This window comes from Ambystoma mexicanum, chromosome 4p, assembly GCF_040938575.1.
Source record: "Ambystoma mexicanum isolate Mex_15411 chromosome 4p, UKY_AmexF1_1, whole genome shotgun sequence".
Classification (NCBI taxonomy): domain Eukaryota; kingdom Metazoa; phylum Chordata; class Amphibia; order Caudata; family Ambystomatidae; genus Ambystoma; species Ambystoma mexicanum.
In genome coordinates this window covers 705,025,060-705,044,039 of record NC_090927.1, presented here as the reverse complement: position 1 = coordinate 705,044,039, position 18,980 = coordinate 705,025,060, and the positions used below count along the sequence as shown (strand labels likewise).

General features: G+C 45.3%; 1 protein-coding gene across 6 annotated transcripts in view; it reads left to right on the top strand.

Moving 5' to 3' along the window:
* Window positions 1-18,980, top strand: part of FILIP1 (filamin A interacting protein 1) — a 708,753-nt gene that overhangs the window by 573,022 nt on the left and 116,751 nt on the right. For all 6 annotated transcript variants that reach the window (XR_011260424.1, XM_069606267.1, XM_069606268.1 and 3 more), the window contains exon 5: window positions 8,824-11,632. Coding sequence is in view for 5 of the 6 variants with exons in the window: in XM_069606267.1 (XP_069462368.1) it covers window positions 8,824-11,632 (2,809 nt within the window). In the remaining variant the exon portion in view is untranslated. The remainder of the gene's footprint in view (window positions 1-8,823; window positions 11,633-18,980) is intronic.

Genomic DNA, 18,980 nt, shown 5'->3' with positions numbered 1-18,980 from the left:
CACAACAGGGTCAATCTTGCCACGTACCATCCACCACTGACACAGGACATGAAGACCATTCTCAAGCACAGGCCCATGCTGTGCCAATGACAGACAGAATATGCCAAATGATTACAGAAATAAATTAATTCGAATCCTGCTTGCGTTATCAATGTCCTCTGTCCAGAATCCCTGAAGTATCCTTTCCCCACTAACCTGCTAATTTTCTCCTTACTCTGACTTTACACTACACACACGGCTTGTTACACACAAACGAGTCGAGTTGGAAACAAACACCTTTGAGGTCCATATGGGTACACACATCTGAAGTCTTCCCACCAGGAACCACTTCGGAAAATACCAGCACACAGAAAATGGGTTCTTCTGATCTTAACAGTTTAACAGATCACGATTCCCATCGGCCTCTCTCTCTCCTCCAAGCAACCTACCCTTTTTAAAAGAAATATACATTAAAGAAACTTCCAAAAGGTCCCGCCATGTAAGATCACTTTACTTTACATCGCATTTGGCAATCCCCTGCATAACGCGGTCTTTCCTCAAACCTGAAATGAATTCAGACGACATAACATGAACCGCTATTAATGATACAAAAGGGCATCATTATACATTTAACTGATATATGGGTAAAACCTGCAAAAGCCTTAGAAGTTTAATAATACAGTAATACAAAGTATGATGACAAACAAATGAAATATGTTTACATTAATGAACTGGGAAAAACTAGGGCTAGACATCGGAGAATTGGGGAAGTGGGGTGAGTAACTTGATGGGAACAGGGCAGATAATGTATTTGTATACTTGTGAATTGCCCAGTATTTTTGTAAATTGGACGTAGCTTGGTATTGACAATGTATTTATTCATGTTGCTTATCACAAACTCGGGTCTATGATCTCTGGTAATAAAGGCATCCAATACAAGACCTAAGGTGAACTGTATGACATGCTCTTGAAGGCCTGAGTAAATATTTGAGAGATATGCGGATACACACACACGCACGCACATGAATAGAGCGCCCGGTGTCCTGGGACTATTTAAATTAACGTTCATATGCTTTTCTAGCATTCACAATTCTGTTAAATGATATGCTAGAGTTCTCCTGGATATGCTCAACAATTGGATAACTTGCAATAATATGATCAGTATCAGTCATCTACAGGCCGGTTTTCGGTCTGGGATTAGTACCATGGATCAGGTGTTCCAGTTGGGCCTTCTGATTCATGTTGCCCTTAGGAAAATTGAACTATATACGCTATTCATTGACCTTGAAATGGCATTTGACAAAGTGCCTTGTAGCAAGCTTTGGGAAAGCCTGGAGGCCATTGGTATCCCTTTGTCTATCCTAACTACTATGAAAAGGCTTTATGCAGACACTACTGCCATGGTTAGCTGGAGCTAGAGAGGGGAAACAGCAGCACCCTCTGATGTACAGAAGGGTGTGAGTCAGGGCTGTTTCCTTGCACCTGCTTTAATTAGCCAACACTTTAAAAAGGCAATAAAAGCCCTGCTGCCTATCCCAACTGGTGCTCCTGTTTTGGGGGGTGACAAAAGCGCGGTTCTGCTGTGTGCAGATGATGTGGTTTTGGTGTTCCTAACCCTGATTGGGCTGAAGAAACAGTTATAATTATATATCACATTTTGTGACGACTTGGGCCTTAGGGTGAACCACTCAAAAACCCAATTCATGATTTTTAAACCCCCAAGAACCAAATGTTAAAACCCGAACATCAACATTGGTAGCGCTGCAGTTGAGCAGGTTATACGGTATGATGACTTAATGAGTAGGCTCACTGACTCTGGGGCTTGGTGCAACAGACTGATAAATCCAAGAAAAGATATAACATGGCTATAGTTCGATTTATGAATACACATGGTGGTCTGTGGGGGGGCTCTGAGACCTGCACTTAATATCTATAAAATGCAGTCTTGACAGGCTGCACACTATGGTGCTGCGATCAGGGGCCATGTACTGGTGAAAGAATTGAAGGTTACTGAACATCGATTTTTACAGCATGCAATGAATTTGCCTGGGTGTACTCCGACAATACCACTTCTCGAGGAGACTGGTATCGGTTTTATCAGCCGAACAATTGCTAGCAGGCCCCTGTTTTATTGGATTCGTATCTGGAGTACTTAAATGTAGGGAGACACTCCAGGGTGTACTAGGGCAGGAAGGGGGCAAAAGTCTGCCCTGGTTCAAACACGTGAAAAATCATTTTTATTTCCTGGGCTTTGACAATTACTGTCTGGAACCCTGTACAATTGTCCCTATGTAAAAAATAATGTTAACCACGGAAATATACAATATGTTCTTAATCGAAGATATGGCCAAGAGCCGGAGTAGTCGACTCATAGCCCATTATTCGAACTGTACATCTCGGTGTCCGGTCATTTGGTCGAAAATAAATGGTTGAATGACCATTTGATCGAATCAAAATGGTCGGAAAAAAAGGTCGAATTTATTTATTTATTTATTTATTTATATATATTTTTTTAGTTTGGTTGCTTAAAAAATATTTTTTAATAACGAAAAACGGGGGTTGGGGGGGAAACCCCCCCCATAAAAATAAAAAAAAAATAAAAAAATTCAACCTTTTTTTTTCCGACCATTTTACATCGAACAAATGGTCATTCGACCATTTGATTTCGACCAAATGACTGGTAACCGTACATCTCTAGTAGGATATGAGTCATATCTGGATTACCCAGGTCCAAAGATTGGCACGTTCGCTAATTTTTTAATTCAGGGCAGGCCTTTTGCCATTAGCAACGTAATTAGCCGGGGGTCAAGTGGGGACAGACATATGTCCACATTGTGATATAGTGAGAGAGACTGTTACACACGTTTTACTGTTCAGCCCCAGTCTCCTGCTTTAGTGTCTAATCTACGTAGTTGCACCGCAGCCTATCTGTATTGCAGGCAAACAGCGAATGTGGCTTTTAATTTTACAGTGATCACTTATATGTATAAAGCCTGGGTACTTAGGAAGAAAGTGACGTGAATAGTCATCTCCTAGCATAATTAAGATCAATAATAGGAATGTTTGGCGCTTTCCTTTTGCAATTTGTGTCTTTCTAATAGCATTAACATATGTAGGTGCACATGACACTTTTTAAATAATTTCCACTGTAACGCACATACCACTTTAAATTGCACGTTCTGACCGTATTCGTTTTTATTAAATAAAGTATTATGTAAATATTATGTATGTTATTAGTTCACTGCATTGGATTGTATTTGGACGATGCTTTGTGATAGTATGATGTATCGCGTTGTTTTATCTGTTTATAGTTTTATATATGAGAACTTTAAGTTCTTATATAGATTCCTTAATCATTGAATTTTAATCTTTAATGTTACTTAAAATAGTTGGTATGAAATCTAATCCATTTGACCACTAAGTGTGTTGAGATGCTGGAAATTATAAACAAAAGATCATTGCAAAGAAGAGTTGGTTATGCCATCTTTTTTAAAGTAATACAGCCAAATGTAATTTTACTATTGATGGATCCCTGACAATTTTAGTTTTTTGTATTTTATTTGTAAATGTTATAATTGTATTTGATGATATGCTTCCTTTTTTTAGCTAGTTTCCAAAATAAAGATCTCATTGATTGATTGTTTGATTGATTAAATGAATCCAAACAGAGATAAATATGCTATCCGGGAACTTTAGTTAACAGGGGAATCCATTATCCAGGATTAAAAGTCAGTTCTCTTGGCTACACTGCCACAGTTTAGCTTCTAAACTACTGTCGATACAATCTCTGTATTCAAAAACGGAAAGGTTTTTGAGCGTTTCTGGGGATAGGGTCTGGTGTTTGTACATGCATGGGCCGCAGGTCAGAGCTCTTCAGCTTGCTCTCTGGTTATGAATTACTGATGCTTGATGCCTGCACACTGGACCTGTTACACTCCCGCTGCAGTGCAAATGCCTGACTGGGACATGCCGTGAATAATCGTCGTGATGGTCATTTGGAAGATTCCCGGGATTCTTCTCCATCGGGGGAGATTTATATTTCGTTTGGTGTGCCGAAGGGAACCTTGGTCTCGGAAAAGTGGAAGCACGGCGGGTGCTCGGTGAGGTCAGTGAAAGAAGAATGGCACCCATGCTCGACGGTCTGCACGCCTTTGTGTTGCATGAACAACCGTCCAACCTCGCATAGTGCATATTGATATGTGGAGCCATGAGGAAAATTATAAATCTAAGGATAAATGTAATCTTGATGAAAAGAAGGAGCAAACCACATATCATAAATTATTTTCAGCACTCTTCTTTTCTCTCTATGTTCCCCTTCTACTTTGTTTACAGACTATTTTCTGTAGCTTCCATCCTTTTTGTGTCTGCCGGGAGGATGCTTGGGTGTGTTTTCTGTTTGAGCATGTCTTCATTACCTGATATAAACGATTTATTTTAGTTGATTTATTTGATGAGATATTTGTAGTGTTCACATGCCCAGAAGGGGCCTCCTCATATCGCAAAGTCCCACCCGTAACTACACAAAGCAGCATCTTATCGGGGGCGACATTATTACTCGCAGATACACTTTTTTAAAATTGTGGGGGCTCTCTGGTGATTATCATGTGCCCAAAACAGACAAGAAGAAACTCTTGCTTGCCATCTCAAGTTAAGTTCCCCTTGCTCATCAAGTAGAGCTCAGAAAGATGTCTATACAAGGTACACCGTGCAGGACGGTAGTGAGTGACTCTTCAAATAAGAAACTGGGAAGTAAGGGGTCAAATAATAAAACATCTCGCTGCATGATGAAGGCGGCCTGGAATCAGACTCTTTGCCACTGGAAAGGGTGGAGGGAGATCAGTAACAGGACATTGCTTCCGTGTCTGCTCTCACCATTAACTTGCTTCATAGTCTATGCTCACGTGACTCTCTTATTAGGGCTACAGGGACACCATCATGGAGGCTATTTCCATAGTCCCACTGGGTGAACAATGTGAGATTGACCAACCACTGATATCTTCACCAAATGACAGAGATGGAAACTATCTAAACTACAGGACTTTTGAATGAAAGTAACTATTGCAATTATCTTTTGTTGCAAAGAAAGTCTTTTATGAATGGAGAATGAAATCTCGAACTTAAAGTATGCCTTGGTTCAGAGTGCAGTGTTCTTCTCAAGGAGTACCGTCTCTTGTTTAGAAGGGTTTACTTTCTATCAAGGGCGCTGCATCCAGGGGAATATTACCTGCAGGAAAGCTCTGAATCTAGATGCCACTGGATCCTGGATTTTGTATATAATTTCAACAAAATCTAGCCCTCTTAAATCTATATTTAAAAAAGGATGCGCATTATAAAGGACAGGGGTCAAATAAGAGCATTTGTGACCCTACTTATAAGAGAAATCCTACCTGAGAGGTCACAGGGTGCTAAACATGCGCCAATTACAAATTCTATCAATTACTGATGTCAACCACAACATTCCTCACCCTTCCTCCACCATCCCCCCAGCTAGGTAGCCGAAGGTGAACTGACTCTATCCACTGGGCCAGGTGGATGCCAGGCGGCAGTGCCCAGGATACAGTCCTGGGTTTGTTTCATAACAGGATGCTTCAACCCTTTGACCATCAAACACAATTGTACGATAGGCTGGGTTTATCCTGGTTCCTTAGGGTCAAAGGTGGCTTTTTGTAATGAATGGGGTAATCATTACTTATTGTAGATTATTTGGAACCACTTCAACATTCTTTACTACAGAAAATTAAATGTTGTGGTGGGGGTGAATGGTATAAGTTAGATCATTTTACCTGTTTAGCATTTTACAATGTGGTGTGCAATATTTTCCCCTAATGGGCACATGATGGTGTTCCGTGCCCTGCGGAACTTTCCATTTATCTAAAGAAATGTTAAAACAGGAAGATAGGAAGACAACTCACAAAGACATGATCTGTTGGTTAAAGGAATGTTTCATGCTTTGCTATCAGGGCATCACATTTTATGAGAACCGTCAAAAAAGTTAAAATAAATTAATAATATGAGTCATAATAATATTACATTTTATACAGCTACTCGTGGCAAGATCATCCCTCTTGTAAGAACTGTAAGGGTGGTCATTACTGTAAACCAACTCAATGGTAATCACGTTGCTAAGGACCAACTGGGCTCCAAACCGGAGATTATTAGAATGTGGTCTATTCCTCGGAGCTGAGAATGAGTGAATTTTTCTCGTGGAACTGGAAAGCTACAAAAAACGTAATCGATGGAACAACTAAAGTCGCGGCTTTTAGAAGGAATGTCTACATAACGTTTTTAAGTAGTCTATTGCAGTTTTAACATCCCATGAAATCTATTTTTGATACTTTTTTTTAACAGACGAAATGGAAATGTCATGCTGCAAATGTTGTGGCTCATTTCGGTCTGTGATGATCATCTGATGAAGAAGTTCATGGGACTTAGAAAACACATTCATTGGACCAGAACATTTCCAGTTAGTCTAAAAAAAAGTTTCACAACTTGGATTTCGCCTAAGAGGGAGTGTCTCACTTTTAAAGTGTACAGGGCACTTGCGATAGCGTAGTTGTTATGGTGTGTGGGTGCAGATCATTTTCTTGTCTATCTAATGGGTTGGGCTAAAATCTCACTTGATACAATGGCAGTGTAATTTGGTTGCGTTCTCTTTCCAGCGGAGTCGTCTTAACTGCATCCTGAATTGGCTAACTGTTGGCTCTAAGCAATGCTTGTCTCATCTCCATGTTGTGTTTCTTTGTCGTGCATGGACTGGAAATCAAGACTGCTGTCTTGCACTTTTTCATGTCAAGTACATTGATATCAACTGGAATAGACCAGAATGCTCAAAATGCCCATTGTGAAGGGATTATAATTATTATTATTGTAATTGCTCTTTAATAACGTGCTTAAAACCAATGAGTAATTTCTAAGCGTAGCATCCGAAACTGGGTTGCACTGCGTTATCTTGCTTCCAAGACAAATGTGTTGCCCCTGAGCTATCCTCCCTCACCAAATGCAAGGAGGCACAAAGGAAGGCGAGGTTGTGAAACCCCTTTCGGGGAGGGCTTTCACAAGTAACTGTCATGTGATCAGTTTGACGGCCATATGTGTCGACGATGGACGGCTGGGTAGAGATTTGAATTGACTTGATGGGCTGGGGCGTCCCTTTTCCCACTTTTCAGGTAGAAGACTTTCATCTTCAGGAGTTTCTTGGTAGTTTTAATGTTTGTCACCTGACTGTGACCTATAAAGGTGGGGGTCTGGAGGGCGGATGGTGGTTGTTGTGGTTCGTTCCATTGCGATGAAGATGCATGTTCTGATTGTGTCTTGCAAGTCACATAAAGCTGTCTCTGCCTATGTTACTACCCTATACTGAAGTGTGAGCCTGGTTTCTCCGACAGACGGGAAGGGTTTTAGAAGATAATGTCAACTCCTGGATGTTGGGGAGTTGACTGTATATGGGCAATGGTTTTTTGCAAACTGTAAAATAAGGTTCTTCAAAATTAGTGACAATCCTTGAAATGTGATAGTGTTGTTTTTATAATTTTTGAAACCATAACAAATGGAAAAATGTACTCGAATTTCTCTACGCCGAGTAATTAGAAGGAGAAAGCCAACCACAGGGAGTAAACACATGCTTAATGGAGTTCCACTTAGGACCCTAGAGGAGCACTAGACGCAGTGGCGCCCCAGCCCCTGGGACGGAGCAGCCAGCCACACTGATTCCGTATTAAAGCGCCCAAGCAAGAGAATCTTCAATGGTTGTACAATTGTTAATCGGAATCCACGATAGCATGAATGACACGTATACATTCTGTGGCACAATCCCTATGCTTGCCCCAGTCCCCAAACTCGCTGCCATGACCTATGTAATACAATAGGAAACTGTTTGTATCCTTGCATTAAATATCCGTGCCCCCTCAAATTAGCCCAAATGATCCTACTCAGCTGACAGTGGCAAATCATACAATGTTTTCTAACCTTCTTGTCGCTGGAACCTTGCTACCATGTGTCGCCATATTGAACTCTTACTGATCTGAAGATCCGCATTGATGTGTGACAAAAGTGTGAGATGACGCCATTGCCAGAGGGCTACATATGCTATTATCGGGCTGATTGCTCTACCTACTCTGCTGAAGAACGCCAGCTCACAGGTTTGCATATCGTTATTCTGGGCAATGCAAGGAAGTCAGCCACCCTCAGTCCTGCACCACTCTTCCACATAATTCCTCACCTGGGTACATCAAATGCTCGTCTGATAACGCTTTCCATTCCAGTATATCAGCACCACTTGACTTGTAATGGGCTTTACATTTTAATTCCTCAGAAAAGTAATGCATTGTACCATGAATTACATCAGTTAAAGTTAAAAACCAACAATAAATCAAATAGCCTAGTGTGTGCACTGTACAGTGTAATACAATACATATTACATATAAGGCGATACCATACAGGAACCATAATAATGGTTATTATTGGCACCATCACTATTGTGGAATCTGAACATTTTTCAGCACAGTTCCATTGGTAAAAGGGGTCTAGAACCTGTGGATCTCCAAATGTTTTGGACTACAACTCCCATGATCCCTCTCATTGACTTTGCTGGTAAGGGCTGATGGGGAATGTGGTCCAAACCATCTGAAGAGTCAAATGTTGCAGGCCCCTGGTCTATGTAAATATGTCAAGTGTTCAAATATTGGGGAGTATCACAAACCGAAAATGCGTAAATTGTGCATCCATGTTGATGCTGAATTATGTCAAATAAGGTTTCAAACACCTTACGTTGTAGTTCATTTGTGTTTCAGTGCTCCACGCATTATATTCACCAAGGCATGACCAATTTATTTGAATTTGTTTCAGATTAAAGAAGCTGCTTGAGCAGGAAAAGGCCTACCAATCCCGCAAGGATAAGGAATACACGAAGAGGCTGAATAAAGTGAGAGACGAATTGGTAAAGCTGAAGTCCTTTGCCCTCATGCTGGTGGATGAGAGACAAATGCACATTGACCAGATTGGACAACAAAGCCAGAAGGTGCAAGACCTTACCCAGAAGCTCCAGGAAGAGGAGGAAAAGTTGAAAAATGTGTGTTTAAAAGCAAAGGAGGATGGCCAAAAACTTCTCAAATTGGAGGTTGAACTTGAGCATAAGGGATCGAAGTACGCTCAAGAGCATGAGGAAATGACTGCAAAGTTGGTCAACCATGAGTCTCATAATCGGCAGCTGCGGCTTAAGGTGGTTGGCCTGACACGCAGAATTGAGGAGCTAGAGGAAGCCAACAAAAACCTTCAGAAGGCTGAAGATGAGCTTAAAGAATTAAGAGAGAAAATCGCAAAGGGAGAATGTGGAAATTCCAGCCTAATGGCAGAAATGGAAAACCTCCGTAAACGCGTGCTTGAAATGGAGGGCAAAGATGAAGAGATCACAAAAACGGAATCCCAGTGCAAAGAGCTCAGAAAAAAACTGCAAGAGGAAGAGTACCACAGCAGGGAGCTGAAACTTGAAGTGGAGAAGTTGCAGAAGAGAATGTCGGAGCTGGAAAAACTGGAAGAAGCATTTAACAAAAGCAAATCGGAATGTTCGCTGCTCCACTTGAATCTGGAGAAGGAAAAGAGCTTAACCAAAGACCTTATACATGAGCTAGATGTGGTGAAAGGTAGAGTGAAGGAGCTCGAGTCCTCAGAAGGCAGGTTGGAAAAAGCAGAACTGAATTTGAAAGATGACCTTACAAAGCTGAAGTCGTTCACGGTCATGCTGGTAGATGAAAGGAAAAACATGCTGGAGAAAATAAAGCAAGAAGAGAGGAAAGTGGATGAGCTCAACAGAGGTTTGAAGACTGAGCAGGGAAAAGTCATGTCAGTTACTGAGAAATTGATAGATGAAAGTAAAAAGCTTTTGAAGCTAAAATCTGAGATGGAAGAAAAAGTGTACAGTTTGACAAAAGAAAGAGATAAATCGTTAAGTAGACTAAGAAGTGAGGAAGACCGGTCCAAGGACTTGTCCTCGACAATAGATTTACTAAAAAGCAGAATGGAAGGCATGGAGGTGGCAGAAAGAGAGGCTGAGCAAAGCAGAGCGCAGAAAGGCCTGGAAGCTGCCTTCCAGGAAGAGAGCAAGACGAAGGAGCTGATCCTCGAAATTGAAAGGCTGAGGAACCGCCTGAAGCAGCTGGAAGTGGTTGAAGGGGACTTGATGAAGACCGAAGATGAATATGACCAACTGGAGCGGAAATTTCGAACGGAGCAAGACAGGGCGAACCATCTATCTCAGCAGCTGGAGGAAATGAAGGTTCAAATTGCCAAAAATAAGTCCATAGAAAAGGGTGAGGTGGTCACGCAGGAAGCAGAGCTCAGGCACAGAGTCCGTCTGGAGGAATCCAAAAGCAGAGATTTGAGAGCAGAAGTTCAAGCCCTCAAGGAGAAGATTCATGAGCTCATGAACAAGGAAGACCAGCTCTCGCAATTGCAAGTGGATTACTCAGTTCTTCAGAAAAGGTTTCTAGATGAGGAAAATAAAAACAAAAATATGGGCCAGGACCTCTCTAATCTGTCAAAAGAGCTGGAGGTCTCTAAGCGTTACAGCCGTGCGATCAGACCCAGCATGAATGGTAGAAGGATGGTAGATGTGCCGGTCACATCCACTGGCGTGCAAACAGATGCACATAACAATGAATCAGCCGAGGAAGAGACACCTGCAGTGTTTATAAGAAAATCCTTTCAAGAGGAGAACCACATTATGAGCAATCTTCGTCAGGTTGGACTGAAGAAGCCAATGGAGCGATCGCCTGTGCTCGAGAGGTACCCTGCAGCAACGAGTGAGCTCAATATCAGAAAATCCTGGATTCCTTGGATGAGGAAACGAGAAAATGGTCCTCAGCTCACACCAGAGAGGGGGCCTCGAGCCAACGGAAGTCCAGGACAACCAGGAGAGGTATTTCTTTCGCCAAAGCAGGGGCAACCTCTTCATATTCGGGTGACGCCGGATCATGAGCATAGCACCGCCACACTGGAGATAACAAGCCCCTCTTCCGAGGACTTCTTTTCCAGCACTACTGTGATTCCTACCCTGGGACACCAAAAACCACGAATCACTATAATTCCTTCTCCAACCGGTATTTCCCAAAGAGGAAAAGGCGAGGACAGTCCGTTGTCACCAGAGCGTGCAATGTCCCCTGTTACCATAACAACATTCTCCCGAGAAAAATCTACAGATGGGGGGAGATCACCTTTTTCAGAAAGACCCATGTCCCCAATTCAAATATTGACAGTATCAACTTCTGCGGCACCCACCGAAAACTCAGTGTCTCCGGAACCCCATGATATGACAATGGGGAGGGCTGTTTTCAAAGTTACCCCAGAAAAACAAACTGTGCCAACGCCAGTCAGGAAATACAACTCTAATGCCAACATCATAACTACTGAGGACAACAAAATTCATATTCACCTTGGTTCTCAGTTTAAAAGACCCTCTGGCCCTTCCACTGAAGCGGGAAGTCCTATGATCACTTTGAGACCTATGCACATAGCGGCAGAAAGCAAGGAGCTTGCAACTGGTACTGTGCTGCGCTCTCCCCGGAACAGTGTGCTCACCAGGCCAACAGCCAACAAAGTAACAAGTACCATCACTATTACTCCCGTCACAACCTCTTCTACAAGAGTAACCCAATCAGTGGTAAGTAGCTTTGCTCAGAGCTCTTACTCTAGAAAGGATGATCTTGTCCAAAAATGTAGACTCCAGCATTAATGTCTGTCATATCTCTTCCTATGCTAACACAGTACTCAACACTGCTTCCTGAGTAGGTTGGCCATGTTTGGAAAGTTTGTAACAGGTTAAATAGTTGCCAACAAACTTGGTTCTCATTATTTTTGTCCCAAAATGTTCTGCACAATAACAGGTTAACATTAATTAAAAGGCCAAGTCAGCTACATGCATGTTTCATGCAATTTTGCAACATCTGTCTTAACCAGTGGTCGAAGGGAGCGGGAACAGTTGGGAGCGGTGCTCCTCTACTTTTTAAAATTAAGTTCTACTGTTCCTATACCTGTTCCGGAATGGTTTCGTTTTAAAATAAAAGTGTGGGAAGCAGTTGAAACTTGCACTTCAGGGCCCTCCACTGAACATTCCCTTGAACAGCAGGTGCATTTGTTTGGTGGTTTGTATTGTGTGTGGGAGGGGGGGGTGACAATAGAGTTTGTGTGGAGCGGGGTAGGCCAGTAGGGAACATAGTTCCACTACTTCTTTTCATGTACTTCGATCACTGGTCTTAACTGCCTACATTTCTTATAAAGCGCGTCACGCAGGATCCCTCCTACTTCAGGGGACCGCAATGCCGTGTTTTCTTATTACTCATTTGAGTGCCCCTTCATTTGTTGATGTCAGAAGGATGAAGAAACTAGGTTAAGCTTTTGGGGATTTGAACCTGTGCCCTGCAGACTGAACACAGATGTCTGGGGCAAGCTCCGTACACTGTTATACTAATCCACAAGCTGCACAATTTGCATTGATAGGATATGATATTTTATTTGTATCGCGCTCATACACAAGTGTTTTAGAGCGCGGCGAGGCAAGGAAAGGGAAAAACAGTGATCTTACTAGGCCCAGTGACACTGAGAATGCGCAAGTGCAGGGGAGAGGGAAGGGGGAAAGTGCAGACATTAAGCAGTCTTAGTTTGGTGGCTTAGCCATACAATACAAAGTGATAGATGCGCCCCAGACCATCTACATGGTGGCACTGTCTCCACTCAGAACTCAAAGGGGGACCTCTTAACTGGTTGGCTCTGAATCATGTGCCTCTAACGTGATGGTGATGGATGAAGAGAGGCAATTCCTCTCCTTCACTTTTGAACTTCAGATGGACAGAAGTAGAGTGGGCATCCTACCTATATTTCTGGCGTCTCCCGTACCCCACACATAAACTTTCCGGGGGAGGGGGGAGAGAATGGCCTGCCTGCGTTTATCTCCCCAGAAGAGCTGTACTGCCTTCCCAGCGATCTAAGCACAGACTGAATAGCTCTGTTTGCTTTTCAAATTGTATTTCATGAACGGGACAGCACAGCGGCTCCCTCTCCGGTCTGTCACATACATTTTGAACACACCATTTATTTCAGCAGAGCACTGTAATGGGTAAGGTTAGTAGTAGATGGCCACAGACACAGCAGTGAGGGGGCCAGTGGGGAGGACTGTTAAGAGGTGCGAATGCTAAGTGAGTAGAAATGGGAGTTGTGCGTTGCTGCTTAATGTGTGCAATAATGACTACACGCCTATGGTGGAGACTGGCACAGTAAAGGAAACTCTTTACAACCAGGTGATCCCATTATGCCTTTTCTTTCAGCGTGTGTCTTTAAGCCTTGATTCAATAGTTTTAAACCACAAAGGACATTTATTAGTGCTCATGTTACTTTGCATGTTCCTAGAGTACTATTTATTTAGGATGGAAAAATAAAGCTATAAGCATACTCTTTTTTGCTTGACATGTTTCTTACACGGTTTATATATTGTCAAATTGGTTTAAAATGTGTGTACTCTTCAAGTAATTTATAGAAATCTGCATATTATTTTAGCTAGTGAAACCCCTACCTTTACAAATATTTGTAAAAACTAAAGCTGGGACGGTATGTGGTTAGTGCCTGCATTTCAGACTGTGCACAAGTCCCAGTTCCCCCACTAGCCCAAATTGTGTTATCCTGGTGCAATGGGCATCAATAAAATAACTCACACTGACGCCAACAGACATTCCACGTTTATTTATTTGGGATTTTTCACAAAATCTGTGGGGTTGGCTGGAATCATCAAACCGCAGGGCAATCGGGGGTCGTGGGGAATTTGGCGTCCCTCTCTCTCGATTCCCTCGCTTCCCCCTCCCTAGCACAGCCATCCGTAACGGATTCGTGCTACCGCTCGGTGGCACCTTCTGTCTTCCAGCTTCTCTTGAACTTAAGTTGACTTCCCTGAGGCGCTAGCTATCTGACTCCCTAGGAATCTTCTTGCTTTCCCTTGTCTTATCCCGCTTAGTGTTCTAGGGGGGACTAGGGAAGGGTGCCTTCGCTCACGTGGTTGGAGTCACTCGCCACGCATGCACAGTCTCACCATGCCCTTCTATGCTGGTGTCCTGTGGTGCTCTCCTCCTCACCACGCTTCTGTCCCTCCGTAGTTTCCCTCAGCCTTCCTACTTCCACCCTTAGATGTTACTTCCTTTCCTCCACTTACTTTCCTCCTTTTCTACTCCCCCACTCACTACTACCACCTCCTCCTACTATTGCACTACTACTCCAGCTATTACTACTTCTCTCTTCTACTACCACTCCACCACTCTTCAACTTATTATTTATCTGCATGCAAAATGTCCTGCTTTTCTGGCACTTTTTTTTAATGGGGCAATAGGTGTATGACCAGGGTCATTAAAATACACCCAGTGCCCAATTCCTCGGCTCAGAAGAATTCTGCTTTTTTAATTCTTCTATTTCCTTCCCACATCAAATCTCCACTGACATAGTTAGCAGGTTGCCCCTCTTTCAAAAAGATCTGCTTTAAGTTGTTTTGGTTCCAAAATATCCTATCCAAAATCTTTTCGTCTGAACATGTTCTGTTGTTTCCATGGGGGTCCTTCTGCCTTTTTCCTCTCCGAGCTCGCATTCCAGGGGGCTCCAGTACCCGCATTCTCCCCAAACATCACTGAGCTGAGGCTGACCTTCAATGCGGAGGGTGCCCAAGACTCTACCTTTGCTGTCACTTGCTTCTCTTGGCTTTACCTATTGTGAAGGTTCTAGTCCTGCTTGCCACACTTCTCTGACCTCCACAGGCATCTCTCCCTTCCCATCCATTCTACCTCGGCCCTTTTCTAACGCTGGGCGATGCAAATTGCGATGCATTGCGTACCTGTGTTATTTTCCTCCAATGGGGCTAGGTTGCACACTGGGATGTTTCGCGTGTTGTGTTGAGTGGTAAATATATGGTCTATCAATGGAAGGGGTGCTCATAAACCACGCCCAGGACAGGGGCAAAATACATTAGGGCAATCAGGCACACCTTTGGGGTATTGATTTCAGAAGCAGTTTAAAGTAGACTCTGATTCTGGCCATAGAAAAGTTGAGAAACGGGCACCAATTAATTCAAGTACATTTCCATCAACTTTAAGTAAAAGTAATGGATGAAAACCCAGGAAGCTAAGAGGCACCCGTGGAAAACCAAATGTAATTTGATGATGAATGCAATGGCCGAAACACCGAGTGTGTAACAGGATTTTAGTTTTATTTTGCTCCTTTAGATTTTTCATCATATATTTGGGTTAAAAAACAAGATGTTGTTGGGGGTTACTGGCGCCCCCCCAGCGCTGTCCGTAAGCCCTGGATCCCCAAGGACACAGCCTCACACGTCCTTGCAGTTCGGGCTTCCCGGTCGCTCTGTGTGGCCGGGAAACGCCCCGTTTATTTATGCTGCACGCAGCAGCGTGCAACGTCACGCCGCCGCGTGCATGCCCCATCATCGGGCAGCACCACACTCCTCCTTTTTAGGGAGGACAAACAACAAACATTAAAGAACTATACACTGCAAACCAAAACACTATATGTCTATAACAATTCACATGTCCCGTTCTGAAAACCCCTTTATTAACATCCACCCGGGCCCCCTTACTTAACCGTTCCCATTGTCAGGATGATCAGACACCTGTCCCAGAACGTAGTCGCTGAGGTGAGCAGGTTACCCTCACCCAGTCCTCTGGGGGTACCTCCTACTCACCTCCGGCATGGGTGTTCGGTCCATAGGCATTCCCCGGGCCGGGGGCTCGGGCAGACATGGTGATTCTCCTTCGTCCTCAGGGACGACCTCCAAGTCCGGATCAGGGGGTGGATCAGTCCTGGGATCCCGCAACTTCTTAAAGAAGCTCACGTTGCGAGTTACCTCAGACCGGCCATCCGATGCAGTCACCATGGATCCCTTGACTGTAACAACGTCCAACGGCTCCGGCTCGTACGGTAGGGAGAGCTTCCCATGGGGATGTCTATTTCGAATGAGGACCTCATCACCTGGTTCCAGCCGCTGTGGGTGAACCCCCCTTTGAAGGTTCTCCTGTTCAATCCTTATTCGCCGGTCCACCTCGACCTGTTGATTGTCAATCACCCCCGGTTATTTCTCTCCAACCTCAGGTAACAGATCCCGAGGACACCGCTTGTACAACGCATCTGCCGGGACCACTCCAGTGGATGCATGCGGCGTGGTACGGAACACCCTCGAGAACTGATAGAGGGCTCTTTGGAGGGACTGTCCTTGGCCCTGGGCGATCCGAAATGTCTTAATTAAGGTTCTCATCATCCGTTCTGCTTCACCATTTGCCCTTGGCCAGAGAGGCGAGATCTTCCTGTGCACCACCCCATAGCTCTCCATCAGTTCTGAGAACCGTTCACTCTGGAACGGCGCCCCGTTGTCTGAGCACACCGTATGTGGGAAACCATGGGCCGCAAACACCTTTTCCACGGCCACCGCGACATGCTCAAACGCCACTGACTCCACGAACTCCACCTCGGGGTACCTCGAGTATTCGTCAACCAGCACGAGGAAGTGGGTGCCCATCGTGGTGGAGCCAAAGTGTGCATGAACGACTTCCCACGGATGCGTCCCTCGAGGCATCGCCTCTATGACAGGTTCACGCTGCAGGGGTGACGCCGCCTGACACCAAACACAGGCTGCCACGAAATCTTCCACCTTCCACTTCAGTTCCGGGAACCACACTTTCAGCCTTAAGCTGACGACGTGCTTTGGCCTTGACAGCGCCCTGGTGACCACGGTGTGCAAGGGCAATCACGTCCCCCACCTTTGACTGGGGCACCACAATTCGATCTCCCCAGAGTAGAAGGCTGGATGTTGAGAACGATAGCTCCTCCCGGACCTTCCATAACTGCTCCAGTCCAGTTCTGGCCTCCTGGGTGCACCCCGCTAGGGCCTCCAGCACCGACTTCCAGGATCCCTGCTGCATGGATTGCCTTAGTATCCTGAAACACTCGTCATCTGCTGCAGCTGTCTCAAGTTCCTTTAAGGGCATGGCATTCGGGGTGGCCGCCTCCACCACCACCCGGACATGCTCTTTGGCCTCCTCCGCACAGGTGTCATAGTCCTCCGCCCCAGGCGCCCCCGGGTGTCTAGAGAGATAGTCTGCCGCATTGTTCGCCCCTGGCCGATACACCCGGGTGACTCCATATTCCAAGAGGGTGAGCAACCATCTCTCAATTCGTGCTGGCGGCTTGGAGGATGACCCCGCCAGGATGGGAATCAACGGTTTGTGGTCCGTCACCACCGTCACCGGGCGTCCAAGAACGCAGAGCCGGAAGTGCCTGCAGCCCCAGAGTACGGCCAGCGCCTCACGCTCAATCTGCGAGTATCGTTGCTCTGCCTCTGATAGCGCCTTGCTGGCGTAGGCCACCGGGCGGACACCCCCATCATGGTCGATCTGTGTCAGCACGGCGCCCAAGCCAAATGGACTGGTGTCAACAATGATCTCCAATGGTAATACAGGATCTAAGAAGGCCATGGTGTCCTCTGCTGCCAGGGCGCCCCTGATGTCGTCAAAGGCCGCTTGTTCAAGCGGGCCCCAGTTCCAGATGGTGTCTTTTCTTTCAGCGCCCTGAGCGGTTCCGACCTGGAGGCAAGATTCTGGATGAATCGTCCACAGTAAGTAACCATGCCCAGAAAAGTCCACACATCCGACACGGATTCTGGAGGCTGCGCCTATCTGATATCCTGGACCTTCTTAGGATCGGGTGACACCCCAACCCCCTACTTAAACACAAAGCCAAAGAATTCTATTGATGGTCGCAGAAATTCACATTTCTCCTTGTGGAGGGTGAGGCCCAGGGACTGCAGTCTCTCAAACGTCTTTGCCAGGCATCTCAGGTGGTCTACCTCCGTTCTGGCAAACACCACGATGTCATCGCTGATATTCAGGACGCCCTCCAGGTCTGCTAAGGTGCCCCTGATGATGTTTTGAAACACCTCTGCCACCGAGGACACCCCGAAACTCAGTCTCTTGTAACGGTACAGTCCTCGGTGGGTGGTAAAGGTAGTAATATACCTCGACTCAGGGTGGAGGACGACCTGGTGATAACCCGCTCGGAGGTCCAGCTTCCAGAAGAAGCGAGTGCCTTGTACCACGGCAATGATGTCGTCTATCGTCGGGGTGAGGTGTCTTTCTCTTTAGATTGCTTTCTTCGGCAACCTCATGCCCGCACAGATCCGGACGGCATCAGGTTCTTTGGGTTTTCGTGCAACCACGATTGGGGATACCCAGGGAGTCGGACCTTCCACTTTCTCTATGATGTCGAGATCGACCAAGTTGTCCAGCTCCTTGTCGACATGTTCATGAAGGTGAAACGGTACCCTGCGATGTTTCAGGTCGATGGGCTGCACGGATTCGTCAATGTGCAACCTCACTGGATCGCCAGCCATCTGTCCAATCCCTTTGAATAGTGCGGCATATTTCTCCAGCAAATCATTGATGTCTTCTAGATAGACGGAGTACGCAAAGCTGACAATGCCAAGGGCCTCCGCCGCTGCACAGCTCAGCAAGGTATTGTTGCTCACTGGTGTCCCATAGAACCATGCAGTGATTTGGGATCCATCATGCTCCACCTTCGCCACGAAGACTCAGTCTAATGGGATAGGGTCTATGCCACCAAACGCGAAGATGCGGGCCTTGGGTGCAACCAATTTGGGAGGCCGGTTCATGGCATCATAGTGTCCACCGGCCATCACATTGACAGACGCCCCTGTGTCTACCAGGACCGGGACTGGAGAATGGTTTACCTCCACCACGCTTCTTGGCTGTCTCCTGTTCTTTCCTTTCAGGACCTCCACACTTGAGACAAAGAAAATGTTATCTTCCTCTTCTTCGTCAGCCTCCTCTGCCTGAACATCCTCTTCGCCCTGGTCCACTTGAGCGATGTTGGGCGGTCGACCCTGGCGAATGAAGATGGGCCGGGCGGGGCCTCGCGGTACCAGCACAGGCATCGCCGCCTTGTACACTCTTGAG